This window comes from Microcaecilia unicolor, chromosome 1 (genome assembly GCF_901765095.1).
Source record: "Microcaecilia unicolor chromosome 1, aMicUni1.1, whole genome shotgun sequence".
Classification (NCBI taxonomy): Eukaryota; Metazoa; Chordata; class Amphibia; order Gymnophiona; family Siphonopidae; genus Microcaecilia; species Microcaecilia unicolor.
Genome location: NC_044031.1, coordinates 49,278,105 through 49,296,042, shown reverse-complemented (window position 1 = coordinate 49,296,042; position 17,938 = coordinate 49,278,105). Strand labels below are relative to the sequence as shown.

General features: G+C 43.7%; 1 protein-coding gene across 2 annotated transcripts in view; it reads right to left on the bottom strand.

The window, feature by feature from the left end:
- Nucleotides 1-17,938, bottom strand: part of ELP6 (elongator acetyltransferase complex subunit 6) — a 70,645-nt gene that overhangs the window by 4,116 nt on the left and 48,591 nt on the right. For both annotated transcript variants that reach the window (XM_030197058.1, XM_030197050.1), the window contains exons 5-7: nucleotides 13,714-13,841; nucleotides 6,071-6,263; nucleotides 1,673-1,819 (exon numbers count right to left, since the gene is read on the bottom strand). In XM_030197058.1, coding sequence (XP_030052918.1) covers nucleotides 1,673-1,819; nucleotides 6,071-6,263; nucleotides 13,714-13,841 — 468 coding nt within the window. The remainder of the gene's footprint in view (nucleotides 1-1,672; nucleotides 1,820-6,070; nucleotides 6,264-13,713; nucleotides 13,842-17,938) is intronic.

The following is a 17,938-nucleotide window of genomic DNA, read 5'->3' as shown; positions in this document are numbered from 1 at the left end:
CATCTGTTAGGCACACCCCAGTCCCACCTGCGCTATGCCTCCGACACGCCCCGGGAACTTTGGTCGTCCTCACGACGGGAAGCAGTTGGGGAAGCCCAAAATTGGCTTTTGATTATGCTGATTTGGGCGACTCTGAGAGAAGGACGCCCATCTCCCGATTTGTGTCGAAAGATGGGCGCCCTTCTCTTTCGAAAATAAGCCTGATAGTTACCTGATGCTAGGATTCACCTTGGGGGTCAGCAACTAAGAAAAAGATCTAGGTGTCATTGTAGATAATACGCAAAAATCTTCTGCTTAATGTGCGTTGGCGGCCAAAAAAGCAAACAGGATGCTAGGAATTATTAGGAAAGGGATGGTGAATAAGATCAAAAATACTATAATGCCATGGTGCAACCTCATTTTCAGTACTGCATTCAGTTCTGGTCGCCGCATCTCAAAAAAGATATAGCGGAATTAGAACAGGTTCAAAGAAGAGTGACGAAAATGATAGCGGGATTGGAACGCCTCTCATACGAAGAAAGGCTGCAGAGGTTAGGGTTCTTCAGCTTGGAAAAGAGCCGAATGAGGGATGATATGATTGAGGTCTGTAAAATCCTGAGTGGTGTAGAACACGTAGAAGTAAATCAATTTTTTACTCGTTGAAAAAGTACAAAGACTAGGGGGCATTCAAGGAAGTTACATAGAAATACTTTTAAAACAAATAGGAGGAAATATTTTTTCACTCAATGAGTAGTTACGCTCTGGAACTCTTTGACAGAGGATGTATTAACAGCGGTTAGAGTATCTGGGTTTAAAAAAGGTTTGGACAATTTCCTGGAGGAAAAGTCCTGGCTTGGCCACTGTTGGAAACAACATAAGATGGTCCACGTAGCCAAATATCCTCTTATGAATCCGATAAGTCGTGGACCACGTTTATTTTACAGTTCAATCATTTGACATTGTAGGAAAGGAGAGGAGGCAGATAGCAAGAGTGTGAATAATAATAATTGTAGATTTCTCAGATGTTGGCAATTCTTTCAAACCCCTGACAACCCTGTATTTGCCCTGAGATGATGTATGTGAGTGGTATATTCCCTCTCCTCCACTCTAATTTATGCTTTCCCCCTCATTTTCTCATTCTCTCCCATCTTTTCACTCATACCCAGTCACCTCCTTTCCTCCAGCCATTTCATATTTCATCTTGATCCTCCACTGGGAGGGTCTAGGGAAACCAGTAAACCTTTTTGCTGCTGCCAAGAATGAAAGAAAGAAAGAAAGACAAAAAAAAAAAAAGAAAACCCTTCCTCCTCCAGCCACAAAAATAAGTTCCACAGGCCGGGCCACAGTTTAGGAACTGCTCAGAAACAACACAGTAACATGAAACCAGGCACAGAAATCATACTCTGTCCTTCCAATGAAAGCTTGTCTTCTTTAACAATTCCCAAAGCCTCGTTTGCTTTTGTTCAAAGCAAGCAAAATCTTAAAAGTAAGCTACAAACATACATTTATATCAGTAAGTCTGTGTCTTACTATTAATGCAGTATATTTAGAGCTCTTGTCTGAAGCCCAGTCAGAAATCCAAGTAAACCTTTGTTCTTTTACAGAATAGTCAAGTGCTGTTGTAGATGGCCACTTTTTATCTCTGACCACCTCAAACCCAAAGTCTAGCTAAAATTCTGTTTCTGAGGCTTACCTGTCCATGTACTTCCTTGCAAAAGCCAGTGGCCAGGCCCTCTACCTGAAGGATCAAGTTGCTGTGATGACAGAGATAGTTCACTAGCAGTTCATTCTCTTCATCTTCAGAGTCATCACTGCTATGCACTAACACCACCATATTCCCCTGTATCAAAAAAAAAAAAAACAGTAAAACGTCTTACTGGAGTAACATAACATAGTAGATGACGGCAGAAAAAGACCTGCACGGTCCATCCAGTCTGCCCAAGAAGATAAATTCATATGTGCTACTTTTTTATTTGTACTGTCCTCTTCAGTGCACAGACCGTATAAGTCTGGCCAGCCCTATCCCCGCCTCCCAACCACCAACTCTGGCACAGACCCTATAAGTCTGCCCAACACTATCCCCGCCGCCCAACCGGACAAGCTCTTATAAACACTTCTCTCTACCTCTTTATCTACTCTGTCACTTTACCCTAGGTCATCACGTTTCTTTTGGAGGGGCCAGCTAGCAAATTTCCGTTGGAAGTAGACAACATAAGAAAGGTAGGGCCCACAACTAAAGCTGCTAGTGAATGTAGGGAGGAGAAGGGAGGAGCACCTTCCCCCGGCTTCCCTCTCGCCTCCCTCAGTAGTCCAGGCATTGCAACAACTCTTCTCCAGCCAAAGCTCACATTGACTTTTCCCGGACCTGGAACCAGATCAAAGTGTCCTTCCCACAATAATGCATTAAGCATGCTCAATCTGTTCAGACTTTTCTTTTTAATATAAAAGCGGCCATCCTTGGGGGTGGGGGTGGGGAGGGAAGCACTGTTTTTTATGTTATGAAGATAAAGCTACAAAACAGATAACAGCTGAGCAGATATCAACATACATCTCTCCCACATTCTTCTTTAAAGGGATGGGATTTACATAGTAACATATAATAACATAGTAGATGACGGCAGAAAAAGATTTGATATACTCCCTTTCTGCGGTTACAATCAAAGCGGTTTAAATAATATATACAGGTACTTATTTGTACCTGGGGCAATGGAGGGTTAAGCAGTGGTGTACCAAGGGGGGGCGGTGGGGGCAGTCCACCCCGGGTGCACGCTGCGCGCCTGCCGGCTCTTCGTTTTCATGCTTCCTTTGCCCCGGAACAGGTTACTTCCTGTTCCAGGGCAGAGGGAGCATGAAAACAAAGAGCCGGCAGGCGCGCGGCACCCCTCCCCCTCCCAGGGCGTGCACCCGGGGGGGTTCTTTTGCCGGGGGATCGGGAGTTCTTTCGCCGGGGGGGGGGGGGGGCGTCGCGCTGTTCCGGGGGCGATCCGCCCCGGGTGTCAGTCCCCCTAGGAACGCCACTGGGGTTAAGTGACAGAGTCACAAGGGGCTGCAGTGGGAATCAAACCCAGGGTTCTCAGGCCACTGCACTAACCATTAGGCTACTCTCAAATACAAATTTTAAAGAAGGAATTATTAGAAAAGGAATAAAAAACAAACATAAGAATACTATAATGCCTCTGTATCGCTCCGTGGTGTGACCGCATCTCAAATACTGTGCAGTTCTGGTCACCACATCTCAAAAAAAGATATAGCGGAATTAGAAAAAGGTACAAAGGGTGATGGAAATGATAAAGGGGATGAGACGACTTCCCTATGAGGAAAGGCTAAAGTGGCTAGGGCTCTTCAGCTTGGAGAAGAGATGGCGGAGGGGAGCTATGATAGAGGTCTGAGTGGAGTACATGGGTAGAGGTGGATTGCTTACGTACTCTTTCCAAAAATATTAGAACTAGGGGGCACGAAATGAAGCAACAAAGCAGTAAATTTAAAACAAATCAGAGAAAATATGTATTCACTCAACGTGTAATTAAACTCAGGAATTCATTATCAGACGATGGTAAAAGCAGTTAGCTTTGCAGGGTTTAAAAAAAAGGTTTGGCTCCTTTCCTAAAAGAAAAGCCCATAAGCCATTATTAACATGGACTTGGGAAAATCCACTGCTTATTTCTAGGATAAGCAGCATAAAATTTGTTTTACTGTTCTGGAATCTTGCCAGGTACTTGTGACCTGGATTGGCCCCTGTTGGCAACAGGATACTAGGCTTGATGGATCTTCAAGTCTGTCCCAGTATGGCAACGCTTACGTTCTTAAGTCTGTCAACATTCTTTTAGCAGAGCTGCCTGGTTCTGATGACCCAGCTTACATAAAAAAAAAAAAGAATAGCATGCTAAAAATGCATTTTACCTGATTTCCTCAGCGTTCAGTGAGAATTAACATATGGCATACAGTATACAGAAAGTTCCCTCTTTATAACAAACAAACTGCAAACAGAACACTTTTTAAGATAAAACATTTGTAACAAGTCACAAAGCTGAAATTTCTTCTTACTTGCCAACTTCTTTTTCTTGAGTCCTGCTAGCCCAGTCCACATGAGTGGATTATGCTCCCTAACCAGAAGAGAATACTGAGTTTTCAGCAACATCATTACCACTATAAGGAGTGGTGCAGCCTTAGAATTTGACAGTATACTATTGTCAAAGCAGATCTGAAAAAGCAAACTTGAGCATATTGCAAACAAATCCTCAGAAACTCAACCACATAGTACAAGGAACAATGTCACTGGCAACGCCTCCAAGATATACTGGGGGGGCTTGAGCTACTGTCCACTGGCCTCAGTCTTTTTTTGTTTTTGTCATTTTATTCCTCAGAGAACAGTAGCAGAAGCAAGATTTAAAGGTTACTACCCCAACAGGAGAGTAAGATTCTTGGAAGGGATGGAAAACCTAACAGAGAGGCACTCACACCTCCTGGTATGGCCTCTGGAGACCTCTACCAAAAACAGGCAGTCACACTAGGTAGCAAGACTCCACCCCCACCCCAAGTGAGGTCCTGAGGCAGGGGAAGCAACCTGTAGTTCTATCAGGGTAAAGATCCACAGACTAATCCCTGAGAATTCTAAGCAGCCAAAGGGACTCAACCTAAGGGCTACAAGTTGCAGCCTGCACCCTAGGGAGTCAGGCCTGAGAACCAAAAAAAAAAATGCCTGATGCACCTGTCCACACTGGAACCATTTGCTAGAGGTAGAGAATACTGGCAAGTTTCACAGCTGCAGCATGCCTTATACTGATGATGATGTCACTGAGCTCAATGTGATGCATGTGGGAAAGAGGAACCTGAATTATAGCTACGTCATGCAAGGTTCCATGTTAGGAGTCACAGACCAAGAAAGGGATCTAGGTGTCGTCGTTGATGATACGTTGAAACCTTCTGCTCAGGGTGCTGCTGCGGCTAAGAAAGCAAATAGAATGTTAGGTATTATTAGGAAAGGGATGGAAAACACATAGGCATTATAACGTCCTCATTTTTATCGCTCCATGGAGCGACCGCACCTCGAATATTATGTTCAATTCTGGTTGCCAAAAAAGATATAGTGGAATTAGAAAAGGTACGACGAAAATGATAAAGGGGATGGGATGACTTCCCTATGAAGAAAGACTAAAGTGGCTAGAGCTCTTCAGCTTGGAGAAAAGGCGGCTGAGGGGAGATATGATAAAGGTTTATAAAATAATGAGTGGAGTTGAACAGGTAGACGTGAAGCATCTGTTTACTCTTTCCAAAAATACTAGAACTAGGGGGCATGCGATGAAGCTACAAAGTAGTAAATTTAAAACGAATCGGAGAAAATGTTTCTTCACTCAACATGTAATTAAACTCTGGAATTCGTTGCCAGAGAATGTGGTAAACGCTATTAGCTTAGCAGAGTTTACAAAAGGTTTGGATGAGAAGATAAATGACAGGTCACAGTACATGGTTTAAACTTGAAGAAGCTTTATTGGGTGAGGTCTGTTATTTTTCAAAAGTTGAACATCTAGTTTTTAAAGCCTGGTAGTTCAAATGTTACCTATGAGATAAGGGGAGGGGGAAACATAGAATTGAAAAGATTGATGATGGTGTGAAGTACTATATACTCGTTGTAGACAATCTTTTCTAACTGAGTGTTATAACATTGAAACTGCATATATGTATTCTTTACGCGGTCATTAATAAAAAATTGTTGACAATTAAAAAAAGGTTTGGATGGCTTCCTAAAGGGAAAGTCCATTATTAAATGGACTTGGGGAAAATCCACTATTTCTGGGATAAGCAATATAGAATGTTTTGTACTTTTTTGGGATCTTGCCAGGTATTTGTGACGTGGATTGGCCACTGTTGGAAACAGGCTGCTGGGCCTGATGGACCTTTGGTCTTTCCCAGTATGGCAATACTTATGTACTTATGTTGCCTGCCTCCATCTGGTTGGAGAGCTTAACCTACTCGTCTGGACTGGTCTAGCAGGATAAGGAAAATTACTTTGGGGAGTAGAGAAAAAAAGATTCTGCTGATTAAGATAGATAAACAATACACTGAAACTTCCACCCCACCCCTCAATTAATACCTCTAACTGGGAGCAGATGGTTGCTCTGCAGTAATGCAAAAAATCCAGCAAGTGAATGGTATTCACACCCAAGCTCAGAAGTACGCTCACATCATCCACCAGCAACACAGGGCACTTCCAGGTGTTGGTGCTCGACAAAGCAAGAGAATTTCGGACAAAATCATACAGGACTTTTAGGTCACAGCTAGTATCACTGAAAGAAAAGGAGAAGAAAAATCTTTGGGATTGTTTTTTTTTTAAATGTCTATGTATCATTACAGTTTCCTGAAGATTAGGATCTCAGTGGCCACAGGTATTGGAAAGGAGATGCAATATAAGGAGAAATATAGCTTACCTGCTAATTTTCTTTCCTTTAGTCCCTGCAGACTAGTCCAGAACTTGCAGGTGTTGTGCCCACATCATCTAGCAGGTGGGGACAGAGAATACAGAATTGTAGTGTATTCTAACAGTACTGTGTGTATATCTTACAGTTCAGTATGTGTAATGAAGCAGTGGAAAAGCCCCAGTAGATACTTAGAATACCATCATCCTTCTTCTGTTACATGAACTCCAAACAAATAAAACTTTAGAAACAACTGATAAGATGAACCAGGAGACAACAGTAAGGAAACAATGAGAAGAAGTTGAACAAGGTACAGAAATGAAAAGGGTGAGTTTCTGAAGCTAGCCTGCCAGCCTAATACAGGAGCTGAAGAGCACTGTCTTCCACTTACTGGAGATAGAAAAGTACTGAACTGCAGGAGCTGTACACAGTACTATCAGAGCATACCACAATTCTGCAGTCTCTATTTCCACCTGCTGGACGATGTGGACACATCCCCAAGTTCTGGACTAGTGTGTGAAACGCTAAGGAAGACTCTGTATTTAGATAAAGGAATAAGGATTTTCACTTCTATGTTCACACTCCTGTTTAAAAGGAATCAAAATTTAACTTTCTTGCAAGTCTGAGGTCTACTACATGTGGCTCTGGATTTCCACCATGGTCCTGTCTTATGTGGTTGTTAAACACAATGATAAAACATGCTATTGCTTTTTTCTTGTTCATTTCTTTGTATTGTTTATTTTCACCCTGAATTGTATTTTTTTTTAAATAAAGTGTGTAAATAAAGAACAAATAAACCCAATGCCCTGACAAAATTCCAAACTCACACTGTATAACCTGCGCTGCTGAAATTCTCTGGCTGCAAATAATCCAATTAGTCACATTAAAAATAAACCTCTGCCCTTTCTGATTTACGAGTGCTTTATTACAAAGGTGGAAACCTTTCAGCTTGCTTGCCAAAGCAGAAATGAATCTGGATTTGTTGCTTTATTCGGTGCTTGGAAAGAAGGCTATGTGCCTGGTTTATAGCTGTGTCTGTGTGTCACCATCAGTGCATCAGAACATGGACAAGGTGTATGTGTTCTGAACTAAACACTGGAAAGTGTGAGCTATTAAAGAAACAAGCCCACGTGCTGACGCTGGTCTGTTACCATGTCAGGCTTTTTACCAGGCTGTTCCTTGGAAGGACAGACTTGGTGCTAATAATAAACTTCTTTTCAGCCAGCCATCAAGTTAGGAATCTACATGGAGGGAGAAGAGACCAGCACCTGCATGAGGGGATAAGAGGGGCGGGAAAACTGACACATGAAGAGGGACACAAGTGTGAGAGGATAATGGGATTTATCAGTGAAATGCAGAAGCCACTTGTAAAATCCCATTCTTGCCCCAGATTTTAGCATTTATTTATTTATTTGTTGCATTTGTATCCCACATTTTCCCACCTATTTGCAGGCTCAATGTGGCTTACATAGTACCGTGAGGCCATCGCCTTTCCGGTATGACAAATACAGAGTGATATTATGGTATAATAAGGTGCATGTGTGACAGACACATAAGGGAATAGAAAGGAGGAAGCATTATGTCCATCAACAGAGAGTTTCATATTACCCACTAAATACACTTTTAGCAACGTGTTACTGATACAAAAAAAAAAAAAAGAAAAACAGTTTTTCATGGTTCATAACTAAAACTGAGTCCTGCGAAAAAACAACAACCCAGAACCTAAATTAAGACTAATAGATATCAAACGAATGAGAGTTACCAGGAAACATCACTTTTCTGAGCTATTTTTGTGTGTGCAGAGGTTATAGCAATTGTTCAGAGTCAGGCACTAAGAGGTAAAGGTGAGAACAGAATCTTTCTTCTCGATGCCCCACAAAACCCTTTTCTTTGAGGCGTTTGGCTTACTAAGATTCCACCAAGTGCTGGTGTAGAGCAGTACAGGAAAACAGCTGATGACCGCCGAGCAGTGCTGGAGGGAGTTCTGGGCACTTTCGAGAGCTCTTCAGCTGGCAGGGCTTGGGAATCCCCACCAGCTGCAGAAAGGGTGTGCCCTAGGCCTGAGCCCAAAGTGTGTGGGACTATAGCCACCCCGGCCCACCTGTGGCAATGTCACTGATTCAGTCATTACTACTACTCAGATACAGTGCTGTATAGATACATATAAAAGAGGCCACCCCTATCTATAGCTTACAGTGAAGACAGATTCTTTTTTTTTAATTCTTAGGAGCACTATTAACTATCATTGCCCTTCTCATTACAGAAGTAGCCACCAGGCCAAAGAGTACCTGAGATGCACAGACCAATCACCATGCTCTCTGAGCAAAACAGCTTTCCAATGGACAGTTTGCAGGAATTTATGAAATTTTCCAGTTGAAATGTGGAACAAACTGCCTTTGTTCTAGTGCAGGGGTAGGCAATTCCACTCCTCGAGAGCCTCAGGCGGGTCAGGTTTTCAGGACATCCACAATGAATATGCAGGAGATAGATTTGCATACCAAGGAGGCAGTACATGCAAATCTCTCATACATATTTATTTTGGATGTCCTGAAAACCTGACCTGCGTGGGGCTCTCGAGGACTGGAATTGCCTACCCCTGTTCTAGTGCGATGTACCTAAATTCTAAACCTCCCGTTCTTAGCAGTAATGCCTAGGACAGGCATGCAGAAGGCCTCTGGATAATGTCACCACCCCCTTGAGTTCCGTTGTAATCTTGGTGCATTACCCAAAACCAGATGGTAGTAGTCGTGGCTGGTATTGGGGTACACCACGGAACACAGGGAATGATTCAGGTTCACTGACCTCGTCTCTCGTCCTCTAAGCGCGAGAGAGGAAAATAAACTAGTTTAGGATGCTTTCTTAAATTAAATAAGAGACCATGCAGAACATCATATACTTTTAAACAGTGTAACAGTTTTAATTTTAAACATTTTTCTTTGTGAGTAAAGTAAACAAACAAATGTAACACTTCTTCTCGTAGGTAATACAACTGTTAACTATGCATCTTTTTAAGAACAGTGTGTGAAGTAACCTTAATTAATTTTTTGTTTTTGTTCTAGAACCCTTCCCTTCAGCATAAACCCAACATCAGATAAGTATCTGTTTAAAAACCAATTCACTAAATTTCCTTCTGTTACTTTTCTTTCTGTTTTCTAGTATCCCAAGAATTTGATTCTTTGGTTATTATTTTGTTTTTCAGAGTTTCTATCGCACTCCTCAGCTTCCACGGATAATTAAGGTTAAGTATAGGTTTAGTTTCCCTGTCAACATTTAGTCTTTCTCTTTCTCAAAATTTTCCTTTGCTTTCAATCAGGGGCGTATCTGGAATCCGGCGGTAGGGGGGGCCAGAGCCAGAGAGGGGGAGCACATTTTTGCCTCCCTCCCCCCCCCCCGCCGCCGCCGCCTCTCTCCACCCCCTCCCCGCCGTCAACCCTCCCCCGCTGCTTACTTTTGCTGGCGGGGGGCCCCAACCCCCGCCAGCCGAGGTCCGACCCGCAATCTCCATATTTCGTCTTCCTCAGTGGCCATGTGCTTCAAGGAAGTAACGCTGCAGTGCTGATTGGTTGAATCCAGTTCGGCGTCTGACGTCGGGGCCAGGACGAAATCTGCGGGGGCCCAGGCCCCTGTGGCCCCACGCAGATACGCCCCTGCTTTCAATAATGCCACTTAGCTGAGTTATGATTCCACTCTGGTTGGCAGTGTAGACTCTCTTGCGTGGGGGCCCTTGATGTCCTCAGGGGTCCGTCCGTCGGTCCTTGTGTCAAACTTCTTCCTAAACCTAGTGCTTAATCAAAGGAAATGTAGGCAAAACCCTATCTCCTTAACTCTTCTTGAAGATCACCACTAGTGAAATAGCTTAGCAGGGTAACTGTGGCCAAATAACTTCCTCAAAATCAAATTAATTAAAATTCCTTCTCTTTCAGGGCTTAAGCTATGTTTTTGTGTATCCCTGAGCTAAGAAAGAGTGACTGACAACCTTTGCATCATCACACTTCTCTCAGCATTCCATTTTCAGTCCCCACACCAACATTCCACATTTCTTGATTAGCTTTCGAAGGTTGCCCTTCTTCGTCAGATCGGAAGAAGGGCAACCTTCGAAAGCTAATCAAGAAATGTATTAAGTTATGTCCAATAAGAAAGGTATCATCTTATTTTCTTTTCCATGTTTTATTTTGTTTGATTTCCATTGATAACCTTAAGAGTGGACTAACACGGCTACCACATCTCTCACATTTAAAAAATAAATTAATTAAAATTTCGGGCCAAATGACCCCTTACTTTAAACAGGAATTTCTCCTTACGTGACCACAACCAACAAATCCGGTCCCGCACGTCTTCAACGGAAAACGGAGCTAAAAACAAAAAATGCCCCGAAAACCACCATTCTGCCTGGAACTCCGGTCAAAAATCAAAGCCCAGGCTTCTAGGCCCGACCAGAGCTCCGACAAAACGGGTTGGTGCACGCTCCCGATTAGTGCATGAGGCGCGCACCCACTGGGAGCGTGCACCCCCTCTGACGTCCTCTCTTCTTACCTCCCGGCTCCAGTTGCACGCCGTTCCCTCTCCGGCCCAAAACCTTTCTTCGGCGTCCCCGCAAAACCTCGGCACTCCTGCACCGGAACGGCTGCTCGACCCGGTCCTCCGGCCCCAAGAACGGCCCTGAAATTGGCCCCCCTCCAGAAAACCGGCCACTAGAACAGCTGCAAGGACGCCTCAATCTCCCGCTCATCGAGACGGCCGCCCCGAACTTCCCCCACACGAACGACACCAAAACCGGCCCTGCAAACACTGGGCTTTCCTCCGCCACCTTCAAAACCCCGTGACCGGCCCAAACAGGCCCCGATCTCCCAGGAAATGCACGATTCACCGTCCCACATCTGGGGACGTGCCCAATCGTCCCCGGCCACCGGAAATCGCGCGGCTGTCTCCTGCAGCGCCTCTCTTACCTCCCTGTCCCTGCCAGAAAATGTATGTAGGGAGATCTAGCAGACCTATTAAGGTGCGTCTGAATGAACATAAATCTCATATAAAAAAAATCAAGTACTTTCGGCACCACTGGTACAACATTGGTTAGAGCATCATCATTCTCTTACAGATCTCAGACGAAGAATCATTGATCATATATGTGTAGGGTGGGAGGGTGGTAACACTGCTCAGTTATTAAATTTTAAGGAACAAAGATGGATCTTTCAGCTTAAAACTTTGTATCCTGACTGTCTTAATTCTGAAATAGACTGGTGGTCGTTGGTCTAATCTGATTGGCTGAAGTTCTTAGCTGGTTATCCAATCCTGGAGTCTCTTTTGTGATCAGCTGTAGCTTATTTAAATGGGAGGTTCGCGCTGAAATGCCGCAGCCATCTTTTTTATGCAGGAGCATATGAAGGATGTAATGGTAAAAGAACATAATCTATTCTAAATTTTTAAGTTCGTAAGAAACTGTTTTTGATGTCAGCACAATTTTTACTAACTTTTTTGCGTTGCAGCGAGCCTCTTCCATGATAAAGCATTATGCGAAACTTGGCCATGTCGGAGGGGGTTCCCTGACGTCTTTATGTTGCTGCCACTAAAGATAAGTTTATATGAAAGAGCATTTTTGCTATGCCAAAATATTTTGTTATAACGTGCGAGTTGGAATACAAAATTGAACATTTTTTGGAAAAAAAAAAAAAAGTATATACACACAAGAATAAAAGTGGGATTCTATGAGGATTTGCACTGCACCATTTCGTTTATAACGTTAGAAGAAGATTGTTCATATGGTTGCGAGATGCATGTAGTTCTGATAATCCCTACAAGTGTCTATATAAGATTATGAGAGATATCGTGTTGTATATATTTTGAATATATCCGGAAATATCCTGCTGAATATATTAATGTTTGGGACATGATTTTGGACATTGCCGTCCTGTTCAGCATCTCCCATCTCTGTGTCCCTATTCTTGCCCTGCCCAGCATAAGTCTTGTGTGTCCCCAGTCACTCCTCTCTCCACGAGCCAACATCTCTCTCTCTCTCTTCGTTCCTGTCTCTCTCTTCTGGCCTGCATCTCACCCTCTCTCTTCCCTCCCCCTGTTCCCCAGGGGTGCAGCAAGTGTTCCTCCCTCTTCCTTCACTCCTGCTCTGTCTCCCATTTGCAGGACCAGCACCTCTCCCTCTTCCTTCTTTCCTTGCAAGACCTGGCACCTCTCTCTTTTCTCGTCCTCCCCCCCTCTAAAGTTCAGCACCTCTTTCCCTCTCCATGCCTCCTTTCTTCCTCACCCCCCTCAATGGATCGCTCTCTTCTCTACCTCCCTTTGCAGCACCTGTCTCTTTCCTTGCCCCCCCCCACCATGCAACATCTCCCTCTTTGCTCTCCCCACCCTACAGCAGCTGTCTCCCTCTTTACCATCCTCACCCTACAGCAATTGTCTCCCTCCTTGCCCTCCTCACCATACAGCCCCTGTCTCCCTCCTTGCCCCCCCCTCCCACCATACAGCATCTCTCTCTCTTTGTCCTCCCCCCTCCATCCAGTACCTCGCCTCTGCTTTTAAAAGTTCTCCTTGCACAATCTATACAGTGCTGGGCTGGAGCTCTCAGCAATAGGAGGCTGCTTCGGCGAATCCCAGAGCCTTCCTTCAGCAAGGGCAGGACGCAGCTGAAGGAAGGTCCCTGGGCTTGGATGAAGCAGCTATTGCTGAGTAGCAGGCTGCTCAGCCAATCCCGTGGCTTTACTTCAGCAAGGGCGGGACGCAGCTGCAGGAAGGCCCTCAAGATTACCTGAAGCAGTCTGCTATACTAATTCTGAAAGTACTGGCACTGCACAGATTGTGGCAAGAGGAGAGGTACTGGGTGGCGGGGGAGGATGCCAATGCACGAGATCGGGCCCTTTAAGCGTGTGAACTGGAGAAGGGGCCCAATTACGTGTTGCACACACTATATGTGGGTGACTTGGTATAAAACTATAATTACAGTAACCTTTTGGAGGGGGGGGGGAGCTTCATGTCTGTTTGTTAGTACCAGTTTACGTTAAGTTTTTACAAAAATGTTTTGCACATGAGCCTATTTTGAATAGTTTTTACAATAATTATTTATTTTGCCAGAAGTACATTTTAGCTGGAGAGAGTGATCGAAAACCATAGAGTAGAGGAGAGAAAATCTCAGCCACTGCACAGCAGTAACATCTAGTGATGATTTATGACCTACAGTAGCTGGATTCTGGGGGGAGCAATTGATTGTGGCCCCTGGTGAAAAACTGTTGCTGGTCAGGGAAGGGGATATAATAAAACCCTACGGTAGCTGCAAATGAAGGCCAGTTCTGACTGAGCTGGAAGCCCAAAAGAGTACCTTAAAAACTGAAGTGGATTCTTCTGTTCCGATTTCTGTCCGTCAGCAAGCAACACATTAACCGAGGATTTCAGTCCTTCCAGGAATACCAGCTGTCCCCGCTCTTTTGCTGTAGTCAAATTCACTCCCTGGAGGAAAGCAAAGCAATGTAAATGTTTTCTTCCACAGCCTTTAATATATTCACAAAATTCATGTACTTGATCACTAAAATTAAAGCCCAAATGGCTCCTGCAGTTCCAATAGTTTATCCTACAGACTGCAGGCCAGCAAACATGTATATGTTTAAGAATGTATGTGCTGATGTCCTTTGAGTATCTGAAATGTATGTTATAGATTTTAGAATATATTATGTATGTATGTATGTATGAGTCTATAAAATAATGAGTGAAGTGGAATGGGTAGATGTGAATCGCTTGTTTACTCTTTCCCAAAATACTAGGACTAGGGGGCACGCAATGAAGCTACAAAGTAGTAAACTTAAAATGAATCGGAGAAAATATTTCCACAGACCATTATTAAAATGGGCTTGGGGAAAATCCACTGCTTATTTCTAGAACGAAGGTTCCTGGATGCTCCTCATTATATTCACAAGATATATAAGATAAGTTATTCTGATAATTGATTAGTGGTAGTTCAAATAGTTTTCTTCCTACCATTATAAGTGTGTGCCCTAAGTACTTTTTCACATGAATATCTATTTTCATTTAAATTTGGATGGAGGGGGTAGTCAATGATTAAAGACTGTTACGGCTGACAGACAAAAGTTTTTTGTCATAATATACAGCCAAATCATTATCTACAGTGGGGGAAATAAGTATTTGATCCCTTGCTGATTTTGTAAGTTTGCCCACTGACAAAGACATGAGCAGCCCATAATTGAAGGGTAGGTTATTGGTAACAGTGAGAGATAGCACATCACAAATTAAATCCGGAAAATCACATTGTGGAAAGTATATGAATTTATTTGCATTCTGCAGAGGGAAATAAGTATTTGATCCCCCACCAACCAGTAAGAGATCTGGCCCCTACAGACCAGGTAGATGCTCCAAATCAACTCGTTACCTGCATGACAGACAGCTGTCGGCAATGGTCACCTGTATGAAAGACACCTGTCCACAGACTCAGTGAATCAGTCAGACTCTAACCTCTACAAAATGGCCAAGAGCAAGGAGCTGTCTAAGGATGTCAGGGACAAGATCATACACCTGCACAAGGCTGGAATGGGCTACAAAACCATCAGTAAGACGCTGGGCGAGAAGGAGACAACTGTTGGTGCCATAGTAAGAAAATGGAAGAAGTACAAAATGACTGTCAATCGACAAAGATCTGGGGCTCCACGCAAAATCTCACCTCGTGGGGTATCCTTGATCATGAGGAAGGTTAGAAATCAGCCTACAACTACAAGGGGGGAACTTGTCAATGATCTCAAGGCAGCTGGGACCACTGTCACCACGAAAACCATTGGTAACACATTACGACATAACGGATTGCAATCCTGCAGTGCCCGCAAGGTCCCCCTGCTCCGGAAGGCACATGTGACGGCCCGTCTGAAGTTTGCCAGTGAACACCTGGATGATGCCGAGAGTGATTGGGAGAAGGTGCTGTGGTCAGATGAGACAAAAATTGAGCTCTTTGGCATGAACTCAACTCGCCGTGTTTGGAGGAAGAGAAATGCTGCCTATGACCCAAAGAACACCATCCCCACTGTCAAGCATGGAGGTGGAAATGTTATGTTTTGGGGGTGTTTCTCTGCTAAGGGCACAGGACTACTTCACCGCATCAATGGGAGAATGGATGGGGCCATGTACCGTACAATTCTGAGTGACAACCTCCTTCCCTCCGCCAGGGCCTTATAAATGGGTCGTGGCTGGGTCTTCCAGCACGACAATGACCCAAAACATACAGCCAAGGCAACAAAGGAGTGGCTCAGGAAGAAGCACATTAGGGTCATGGAGTGGCCTAGCCAGTCACCAGACCTTAATCCCATTGAAAACTTATGGAGGGAGCTGAAGCTGCGAGTTGCCAAGCGACAGCCCAGAACTCTTAATGATTTAGAGATGATCTGCAAAGAGGAGTGGACCAAAATTCCTCCTGACATGTGTGCAAACCTCATCATCAACTACAGAAGACGTCTGACCGCTGTGCTTGCCAACAAGGGTTTTGCCACCAAGTATTAGGTCTTGTTTGCCAGAGGGATTAAATACTTATTTCCCTCTGCAGAATGCAAATAAATTCATATACTTTCCACAATGTGATTTTCCGGATTTAATTTGTGATGTGCTATCTCTCACTGTTACCAATAACCTACCCTTCAATTATGGGCTGCTCATGTCTTTGTCAGTGGGCAAACTTACAAAATCAGCAAGGGATCAAATACTTATTTCCCCCACTGTATGAGACATCCCCAAAACTCAAGTTGTATTGTACTGTGTGACACCCACTTATCTATTTTTCTACTTTTTGTATTTGTTTGCTGAGTTTTGACAACTTAACAAGTAGAACGCCTAATTCTTTTTACAGTATTTCTAGAATAAGCAGCATAAAATGTATTGTACTCTGTAATAATTGTGGTGCTTTAGTTTCAAGACCAAGCTTCTGGAGACTTAAAGCTTGTCCTGTCTGTCTTCAGCTTGATAGTTTAAAACAGGAACTCAGCAAAGTAAAGCAGGAATTGAATGCACTTAAAGCAACTTCTAGGACTGCACAAAATCATACTGCACAGAACCATACCAAATTCTCACCACTGCCTCAAAGGATAATACCACATAAGAATAGATGGTTCACAGTAGACTCAGGCAGGCTTCGTTATGTGACACAGAAGCATCCGCCCTCACAAGTGTTGCCCCTACAGAATTCTTTTGCTCCACTACAGCACTGTGATGTTCCTTAAAATAAAACTGAGGCGAAAGAAAAAGCAAGGAAGGTGGAACAAAAAGATATGAAGGTACCCAAAGAGAAAAGACACCCCCAAATCACTAAAACCGAAACACATACTAGGAAATGTAGATGGAAAGCGATGACCACAAATGCTCGCAGTCTAAGCAATAAAGTTCATGACCTTCATGCCCTGATGTTGGAGGCAGACTTGGACATAGTTGCAATCACAGAGACATGGCTCAATGGTTCCCATGAATGGGATGCAAACATACCAGGCTATAATCTTTTTAGAAAGGATAGAGAGGGGCGTAAAGGTGGAGGAGTAGCTCTGTATGTGAGAAATGATATCACTGCGACTGAAATGACAGGGAACTGGGGAAAGGAAGAAGCGATATGGATCACCTTAAAAAGAGAGGATAGAACCTCTGTCCACGTGGGTATTGTCTACAGACCCCCGACACAATTGGAGGAACTAGATAAAGATCTGATTGCTGATATTCAAAAGTTGGGGAAGAAAAGAGAGGTGCTGTTGTTGGGAGATTTCAATCTGCCGGATGTAGATTGGAAGGTTCCGTCTGCGGAATCGGAAAGAAGTAGAGAGATCGTGGATGCTTTTCAAAGTGCTTTGCTCAGACAAATGGTGACGGAACCCACGAGGGAGGGAGCGACGCTAGATCTGGTACTCACAAATGGGGATAATGTGTCAAATGTCCGAGTGGGTGCCCACCTGGGCAGCAGTGACCATCAAACAGTTTGGTTTGATATGACGGCTGAAGAGGAGGGTGGCCACTCAAAACTCAAAGTCCTGGATTTCAAGCATGCTGACTTTATTAAAATGGGGGAATACCTGAGGAAGGAGCTGATGGGATGGGAGGAAATACAAGAAGTGGAAGGACAGTGGTCCAGGCTGAAAGAAGCTATAAATAGGGCCACAAACCTTTATGTAAGGAGAGTAAATAAAAGCAAGAGAAAAAGGAAACCGATATGGTTCTCCAAACAAGTGGCTGAGAAAGTAAAGGCTAAAGAGTTGGCGTTCCAGAAATACAAAAAAAACTCAAGAAAAGGAACACGAGGAGGAATACCGGATGAAACTGAAAGAAGCCAAGAGAGAGATACGTCTGGCGAAAGCACAAACGGAAGAACAAATGGCTAGAAATGTAAGGAGGGGTGGAAAAATTTTCTTCAGGTATATTAGTGAAAGGAGAATGACTAAAAAAGGAATTGTGAGACTAAAAGATACTGCGAACCGCTATGTGGATAATGATGAAAAAAAAGCAAATTTGCTAAATAGATACTTCTGTTTTCACAGAAGAAAATCCTGGAGAAGGACCGCGATGGACTGGAAAAA